Below are 9,955 nucleotides of genomic sequence, written 5' to 3'. Positions count from 1 at the left end.
ACCCAGATCATTGCAATGCAAAAACTAACAATCGTGTGATCAAAAGTTCAGCATTTCCAAAGTTTTTTTTTTCATTTTTTTGTTCAAAAAAAATGCTTATGTTTGTATTGAAACCAAAACAGTATTAAAACCAAACTGAATTTTTCTAGATTGTTGTGCATTGGTACTTTTTCCCATGGAAGACACTGGCTCCCCATGTCATTTTTTACCAAACCAAAGTTCAAATCAAAGTTGGTTTCCCAAATACTATAGTGAAGCTCCCCAGCAAGATCAACCATCATCAGATCATAGGGTTAGAAAAGTACTTCTGTACGTTCCAGGTTTGATGGTCATGCAACCTGGCGTATTTTTGATCTATATATATTATTGATCTATCGACATTCAAAGATTCATCTAGAACAAGCTTGAGCAAACTGCAACCCACAGGCCATATATGGCCTGTTGGGCATTTCATTCCGGCCCGTCAAATATTATTACAATATTGACCACTGGCAAAAAAAAAAATTGTGACCAACAACACTGTTACCACTGAAATGGAATGTAATTTGAATGTAACTCTTTTTCTTTTAGGTAATGGCTTTTACATGATTACACAATTTATATCAGTTCACGCAAACACTCTCTATCCATCTGATATTGGTCCGGTCCATCTGTCAAATTTTAAAACTCATTGAGCCTAAAACTCACTGAGCCAAAGACCCACCCTGTATCTAGATCGATGCTTGGTTTTAGTAGAACCTTGCCTTAAAATGCAAACTGAATGCCATCAAATCTTAAGGACAAATCTTTCTGGATGTGCACCCAAAGACCATTGTGTAAATATAGGCCACTAGGTCTACCTTTCTTTTCCTTTCATTTTAAGTAGATTGCCCAGGCAGGGCAGCTTTGTGGCAGTGACAAGTACAGAACACAAATTTTAAAAAAACCTCAACAACAAAAAATAACTTAAAACTTACCTTTATGCCAAAAGAAACCCTTAAATCTTAAATCCTAATCTGGTAAAAAAAATATTTTAAAACATTATATATCAAATGTTGGAGAGGTAAGTTCATCGGCATGAAAAGAACTTTTATCTAGATTTTTTTAGGTAATGGACAGGGCCACTTTATTGTTTTGTCAACCAGTGTTGGCTAACAGGGGCCAAGTGTTATATACAATAAATATACAACAATAAAATAAATGAATTGAAAAGCCCAATTGTTTTTTGGTAACCTTTCCTTCGACTTATTTAATTTAAGACCCAATTATTTTCTTAGTATAGACCCAAGAGAACAGTCTAGTTGAGTATTGTCTGGAGAACAGCCAGGTTTACCGAGCCTTCTCCTTCTTTATAGAAGCATATTTATTGATCATTGTCAGTGCATTATCCAAACTGTATTATTTATGATGATTTACACTACAGCATGGGTTGACCTAATTTCTAATAGCAATTTATGAAGATTTATTAGGAAATAAAGATACGGTGACAGTGAATTCATTTTTTTCATTGTTTTCTATAAATGCTGATTGGGTTTTCAAAGCTCACAAAATATATTGACTCGCAAAAACATCACATATTTTTCTTTCTTTCTCTCTTTATAGATATTTTTATGAGGGAAATATTTACTTGCCTAATCTGGAAAGATTTGTTAAAAATCATCTTGCCATGTTGCATTTGTCTCTATTTTAGGAAGAAAAAATTGGAATGGTGCTAGTAGAAGGTGAGCCCTCGTTACAGTCCTCTTCATCCCTCGTTATTAACACTTGACTTTTAATGCATTGGATGCATTGGATTCTCCCATTGGAACATTTCTCAGTAACACATAAATGGAGGTAAGAGCTGTTAAATGTTTTATATTTTGTAATAATTTATTGGTAAGTCAGGGACAATTCCTCATAGTTTCTAGATGATTTTTAAACATGTCACATCCCTTTATATAAATCATCAAAAGTTTCTTATTTTAATAGGGTCAATAACCTTCGGATTTTAAAGGCATTTACTTATTACCAGACCAGTACACAAATCATTAACAATACAAAAAAAATGTTATTCACAAAATAATAATACATTTCTATAAAAACATAGGTGTGGTCCAATGGTAAGTCTGTGATTGTTACAGATAGACTTATGATAGTTCAGTGCGTTTCTCGGAACATAGTCCATTTCATCAGGAACACATCAGCCTATAAATACAAACATATTTGATAGTATCCAAAAAACAACCATAGATTTTCAGTATTTGTACATACAGATTACTCACTTCCTCCCTCGGACGCATAGACCAAAGGATCAATCCCTTTGTTGAAGTGTAAAAACAAGCTGGTACAGTCCACAGGCAAGGATGAGATGGCTCTATTATTCATATTAACTTTCTATTACTCTGGGTATACATATTGGTGACTTTCCAAAGTGTGGAGACTTGCAAACACCCTTCTCTAATCCAATATATAAAAAAAGTGCAGCACACTTACTGCCCATCACCCAATCCTTTTATGTGATATACTACTACAGTGTAGTGCTGCATATAGCAACGCAATTTCAACCAGTTTAGTGCCAGCAAACTTCTCACCTTAATTGTGTCTAGTGCCAATGCTCTAGATTTGCAAACTTTTTAATACAAACAAAGATGACATCATTGATTCATTTATCCAAAAACCCAAATATATATCACGCATTGTACCATATATAGGAGAAACATTTAAAAAAGCTTCCACTTAAGTTAATTCAATACTACTATTTAACATGAGATTTTCATATTAAAATAATACAATTCTTCAGATACTATTAATTATGCTTGTAATTATAGGCTAATGTGTTCCTGATGAAGCGAACTATGTTCTGAGAAACGCGCTGAACTATCATAAGCTGATCTATAACAATCACAGACTAACCATTGGACCACACCTATGTTTTATGGAATTTTATTATTCTTTTGTAAAAAAAATGTTTTGTATTGTTAAAGGTTTGTGCACTAATGTGGTAATAATAATTATAATTGTAATTTTTGTTTTTTTGCTTCTAGTTAGTATTTTATTATAAAATTTAAGCAAATCCGAAATTACAATAATAAATAGGGGACAAAACAAACAATGATCAAAAGATTTGCTCATTTAATTGATTACTACAAAAAGTTCAATATAAAGTGTTCCTTTTTAATAAATCCAAATGAGAAGAGGAAGGGATGTCTAAAACGTCACCTTCAGATCTAAAAACTCATGATTTATGTAACAGGACTCACAATGTCGGTTTCTTGTAGCCAGAAGAGAAGAGGAACAATGTTAGTAAAGTTTTAATTTTTGGATTTCAGAATCTTGAAGATAATAAGTACTCACTCTTCTGTTTGCTGCTGTTGACATTTTGTGTAACAATATGTGGGAATTCCTTGATTATAATTTTAGTATCCTGCAGCAAGAACCTCAAATATCCAATGTACTTCTTCCTCTCCCAGCTCTCTATATGTGACATCTTACTGAGCATTACCATTGGGCCAATCACTCTTGACGTTGTTCTTAATGATGGAGGAACCATATCCTTAGCAGGATGCATCCTTCAGTACATCATCTTTCTTATGTCAGAATGTTCAGAATGTAATTTTCTAACTGTGATGTCCTATGACCGGTATTTGGCCATCTGTAACCCATTGCACTATGCTTCCATAATGGAGAATGGACTCTGCAAGTATTTGTCATTCATGTGTTGGACACTAAGCATTCTTTATAGTCTTATTTTATCTTCAAGTATAAAAAGTTTATATTTCTGTGGACCAAACACCATTGACCATTTCTTTTGTGACCTTGATCCTTTATTAAAACTTTCTTGTTCAGATGTCTCTTTTATTCATATGGAAGCCATTGTGTTGAGTGTCCCAGGAGTGGTATGTCCATTTCTGATCATTATGGCTTCATATATCTGTATCGTCAATGCAGTTTTGAATATTTCATCAGTTTCAGGAAGACAAAAAGCCTTCTTCACCTGCAGCTCCCATCTGACTGTTGTATGCCTTTATTACGGGACAGTGATAGCTGTGTATATGTTCCCAACCTCTCTGCACACACTAACTATGAATAAAATTTTTACAATGATCTATACTGTAATGACACCTTCTCTTAACCCTATCATTTATAGCCTGAGGAACAAAGACATTCACATGGCACTGAAAATGATTTCTGTAAAATGACCTACTGGGGATAGGCCCCAATTTACATTGTTAGGAAAAAGTGAACAGATTGAAAGAAGTAAAATGTATGTTAAAGTGTTAGCAACCTTCTTTAAATGCGTTTTCTTTAATGTGCTTGGCCTTGTGCCTCATGTTATAAACTTTGTTCCCTACAATTGGCACTCTATATGTTGACCTTTGGGCCACCTATCCCTTTTCCTTGTGCCTCTCACAGACCTGATAGGTAGTGTTGGTATTCAAATTCGGGTTGTCTTTATAGTTGATCAAAATATGGCTGTTCGAATTTGGATAGACCCGACCTGAAAAACCTGTGATTCGAATTTGCAAGGTCATGTGTAAAAATATGTGTAAAAAATAAGACGAGGCTCTAATTTACTGAATGTGTTTAGTTTGTGTAACAAACTTTTATTTTTTTTACAGGTTCTCCCACAATGACAGGATGATTCCCATGGCTGTATTAATTCATGAGCACAGCTATGGGAATCCTGCTGTCAGTGTGGGATCCAGTGTGGAATGGCTGAGGAAAGGATAATCCTGATGACACTTGAGCTGTCATCAGGGTTTACCTTTTCTCAGCCAATCACAGAGCATTAGAGGTGAAGTATGGGGAGACTTGTCCTCATTTAACCTCTAGTTCCCTGGGATCCCACACTAACAGGAGGAGTCCCATAGCTGTGCTCATGAATAAATGCAGCTGTGGGGATCTTCCTGTCACAGGATGATTCACACAGCTGCATTCATTCATGAGCACAGACATGGGACTCTTGTGTTCTTGGGTCAAGAATCTCTTTCCAAGAACACTTACCACAGTTCTGCTAGGGGTGCAATAGCAATCAGGGGAGCGGAGCTGTCAGCATACCAGAGCTACACTCCCTTGATTGCTCTTGCAGTTCTACACAGTACCGAAAAAAACCCCACACAAATAACACAATTTTTCCAACATTAATATTAATGGTGTTCGAATTCTACGTTTGATCGTCTGAACAATATCGGCCTATTCGATCAAAAAGCCGTCGAATTGAATAGTTTGATATTTGACCAACACTACTGATAGTCCTAGGCTTACAGAGGACATATACTTCAGGAAACTACACCCATGGATCACTGAACTCTTATAGATGCATACATGTGGTTCTATTTTTGTCCCTAGCCTATTAGGTTTTGTATATTTATCGATCCTAATATTCATCTTGAATGTTGTAGATTTTCAATGTATAAATTAAATTAAATTTTTTTCCATTTTTTGCTTCCACATCTTTTGAAAAATATTAATTAACATCCAATTTACTGATCCCTTTTGTATTCAATGTATTTTTTTAGCTTTGTACCAAATTTGTTTTCTATTCCCTCTGCCACATTCAATTTTAGGAAGTGGTGGTCATCCATAAAGTGGGTCATGGACTATTTATGCCTATAATGAGATTACTGTTTTTCATCCAACTTTAAAATCAGTGAGTTATGTGACTTGAGTCTGCTGTAACTGGAAATAAAGACATTACATGAGTTTGGACGTTGATTGTTTTTATGCTAGGAAGCATCATTGTTACTTGCTCAACACCAGACTTGTTACTATATGGATGTTTTGTTTTTTTTTTGTTTTTTTTTAAACAAAATATATTTGATTTATTTTTATTTGAAATGATTTTTTTTAATGTTTTGCTAGATATTGATATTTATTAAAGCATCCGAGAGAGGAGAATAATACAAATTCTTTGAAAAAAGCTTAACATATCAACAAATTATCTTAGGATTGAGCAAAGCCTTCAATTATTATTAATATAGTGGACATTCAAAAATCTTTGAAAGTTATACTTACCTCCACACCCAGGCCAGCCTTCCTCTTGCAGCACCCGTGGACATCTGCCACAGTTCCATAGAGCAGGCAGCAGGGACGTCTTAATGTGTATTTAGTGTAACATGAGTAAACATCAGTGGCCAAACAGTGTACTACAGTCTCTGTATTTAAAATGCGCTCCGAAATTCATGCCCGAAAACTGAAGTAACCAGAATATAGATAGCCTGATTTTCCATTGTCAACTGTGTTACAATAGAAATCAGTAACCAGCATTTTACTGCAAAATTTTTTCACCTGGTTAGTGTAGAATTACCTGCTGGAGCAGCACACTTATGATGTGGACTTTATGATTTTTTCTATTAAATAATCTTAAAATATACTATATACACAAGGCTTTTGCCTCTTGAAAGTGAGTTTCTTTGTACCATGTTATTCCACATTGTTTAAATGGACATGGCCTATTGTATCATACATCAAACTTTTGACTAACTAGCCATGGTCCATACGGTATCTAGTGGAAACCCAAATTTTATCTTCCTACTGGTCTGGTGATCTTCTTATTTCTTACTGGTCTAACTGATGACAGTAAGGATGTAGTAGAGCGTCAATTGTCTAGATAGTCCTTCTGTTTCTGAACTCTAAATAGGTTATAACATAGGCACCAAAATTTATGTAAATAAGTTACCGATAAAAGGGTTAACTGTTTTCTATACTACAATAAATGTATTATTTTTATTGGCCATTTGGGTAGTTTAGATAATTCCTAAGGACAGATGTAATCAGTAAATCCCATCCGGGACTGCTACTATACAATGAAAGGAGTAATTCTCCTGTCATTGTGAAGCTAAGAGCAGTTGATGCTTTATCTTGCCAATTTCACAAATGATAAACAGGACTGTGGAACAGTACAGTTATGTGGCTGGCACAGATAAACAAAATATTCACTGTAAGATCAATAAAAAGGACAAGCGGGCCATCAGGACTCTTTGCAATCAGGATTCTAATACAAAAACATTCAAAAAAGGTCATATTTAATGGGCCACTTAGCATCAGTCTTCTATATTGGAAGTGTATGAGCTCGATTTAATAAAGCGCTCCAAGACTGGGGAAATAGAGTATCATGGAGTGATCCTATGTCTCCTATTGGGGTGGGCGAATCCTTTATTATTTTTTACTTTAAGTCTTAAAGTTTTTTGCATTCCCTTTCAAAAATAACTCATTGTGTTGAGGAAGTGGGGTGTCAGGGTTTCTACAAACAGGAACAGGAGGGAGACCAGCATTGGCATCAAACACTAAAATTCCACAAGTCAGGGAAAAGTTATGCACATTTATTGGAGGTGAATGCATTCAAAAACATAGCAAACAACAGTGAATAATGTAAAACCCCTAAACATACAGTAATACAAATATATACCATAGGCAAGAATAGCAGCAGTAGGGGAATGAGCTAGGGCAGGATTCAGAGGGAAAGTGGCCGGAGGGCCAACACAGATTTAGGTCCTAGGATACAGATCCAATGTTAAGGCAATGAGAGGCTTGTAAAACCAGAATATATAGACCTAATCAATTACAAAGCATAGGTGTTGCAAAACCAGGGGGTTACTCTGCAGCAATTCACCTGCTGGTTTCTAGTAGAAATACATGGAAGGCGTGCTAAACCACAGAGCCACCAACAGGCGACAAAGGGAACTACAGGCTGCATGACGGGGACAAGGGGAAACTTATTTTGTAATAATCAGTGAGACATTTAGTGTATCTTTTTTTATTCATTCCACAAACCACAATTTATCAGGATTTTTTAGGTGCTTGTTACAAATAATCCAAACATAATTAAAGTTAAAAAGATTTTTAATTTATTATCCATTGCTTTTAAAATCATATCACAGAAATTGTATTAACACATTCATCATATTTCAAGCAAATACATATATGTTGTATATATATATATATATATATATATATGTTAGATATATATGCTCTAAAGCAATAAAACATAAATAAATGAACGACAAAAAGTGCACCCACTTGTTTATGTAGTTCTAATTATTCAACTTCATATATTCACCAAGAGGAATTTCTCATAAATCTTCCATTTAAAAAAAGTTATCAAGCAAATTTCAACATGTATCCACAGGTAGCTCAATTGCTGTAAATATAAACGCTGTAACCCCCTAGTGTTAAATCATAACACCCCTTTACTCTCACCAAAGTTCAGAGATAGTAAAACGCGCAATTCCACCCGTATCTTTTCCATCCAGGTAGATAGAACCAATTGGGAACAGCAATGACCACCAACAAAAAATTTAAATTTGATGTTTATATGTACCAATCATTTATTTACCAAAATATACAAAATGTAAGGATATATCTGCAAAAGTGTATTTATTGACGTTTTTTTGCTTCAGATCATATATATCAGAAGTCAGCAAACTCCGGCTTTTAGACCAGGTATGGCCTAGCCGGTAGTTTGTTCTGGCCGATCCAGCCTAATGCCGACCTGCAGCGTGCTGCTTCAGAGCCGCAGGTTGCCGGTCGGTTGCCCGTCGTTGCAATAAATAGGGAACATTCCCTCTCCTCCGCAATGCATACAGAGGAGAAGGACTTCTCCTCAGGGGGCATTCCTTGTGGGGGGCAGAGCCATTAAGGCCATCAGAGAGAGTCTGGCCTAGTGTGCTCCTGCCCACCCCATAAATGACCTAGTGGTCGAAAAATTTTGCAGACCTCTGATATATATACGGCTTGATAGATTTGGAATACTGTGTCCGAGTAAGCCTATGGGTGAAACGCGCCAAGGACTAAACAGTACAAATTGTTCATTAGGCATACGTATATGCTTAAAATTTGATAAATGTATCAATGCAATTTTTGTGATATGGTTTACAAAGCAATAGACAATAAATTAAATATATTTTTAATTTGAACTATTCTTTGATACTTTGTAACAAGCACCTAAAAAATCCTGATATACCTAATATAAATTGTGGTTTGTGAAATGATACATCCTTCATAGTTAACAAGCGCTTGGTTACTTGGTTATTTGATTAATTTTCTTTTTGTTATTGTTAATTAGTCAATTATTCATATATTGAAGCCAAGTGAAAATAATTTATAGTCTAGGGTAGGTCCAGGTCTACTGAGACTCTCCTCCTTCTTTATAAAAAGATGTAGCTGTACTGATTATCTTCAGAGTATTACCCATTTCTATATTGTAGAATGGGATATACATTTTTAGATGAATCAGTTCAAAGCATTTATAATATTTTTCTTGTTACTTTTAAACTAAGTGCCATATTACAATAATATTTTGTTTAAGATTCATGTGTCATTTTTATTAATGGGTTAGAACATTTTGAGGACCAATATTAGGTTTCTGTTAATAGTAGATGTTCACTTTCGATGAATTAATGGTTAATCTGATATTTGTTTCTAACGAAGAAAAATTATTGAAGGAGCAGAATAACATACACATGGTATGTGTGGGACACATCTACTGGAATGTTCTAGACCCTACTGCAGTGTTTCTTAACCTTTTTTAACATGGAGGAACCCTTGAAATAACTTTCAGGTATTCAGGGAACACCTTCTATAATTTCTCAGCTCAGCTCACAGTAAATGAGTGTGGGGGTCAGTTATAAGACTTTGCCTTTATCTCAGAACATTTGCCCAATTAGGCAACCTTTTATTTTGAAATAAATGATATTATATATGTATTACAGGTGTGCTGATCTAGCAAACCCTCAATGGATTTCTTAAAAACGATTTGATATTTTTTTGCAAATGATCCTAGGCTAGATCCATTCCAAATTTTCTGGATCACCTAGGTTCTCCCATGGTAATCTATCCTCTCCAGTCTTGAAAAGGTTTAATAAATCTGCCTCAGTGAGAGATGAGTTCCACTAGGAACATTTGCGATCAGGCAGGTATTTTTTTGCAGAAAGAGACAGACAATTTACTTGATCAATCAATGTCAATGTCAAAACTTTTACCTGTACTGCATTTACTT

The 9,955-nt window shown here is 35.0% G+C and overlaps 1 protein-coding gene across 1 annotated transcript; it reads left to right on the top strand.

Moving 5' to 3' along the window:
- Positions 1-1,806: 1,806 nt before the first annotated feature.
- On the top strand, positions 1,807-4,157 carry LOC140324985 (olfactory receptor 11L1-like). The gene is made up of 2 exons (XM_072403091.1): positions 1,807-1,812; positions 3,237-4,157. The coding sequence occupies exons 1-2, from the start codon at positions 1,807-1,809 to the stop codon at positions 4,155-4,157; spliced, it is 927 nt and encodes a 308-aa protein (XP_072259192.1).
- The last annotated feature ends 5,798 nt before the right edge of the window (positions 4,158-9,955 follow it).

This window comes from Pyxicephalus adspersus, chromosome 2 (genome assembly GCF_032062135.1).
Source record: "Pyxicephalus adspersus chromosome 2, UCB_Pads_2.0, whole genome shotgun sequence".
Lineage (NCBI taxonomy): Eukaryota > Metazoa > Chordata > Amphibia > Anura > Pyxicephalidae > Pyxicephalus > Pyxicephalus adspersus.
Note: the sequence above shows the minus strand (reverse complement) of the source record. Positions and strands in the feature narration are given on the sequence as shown.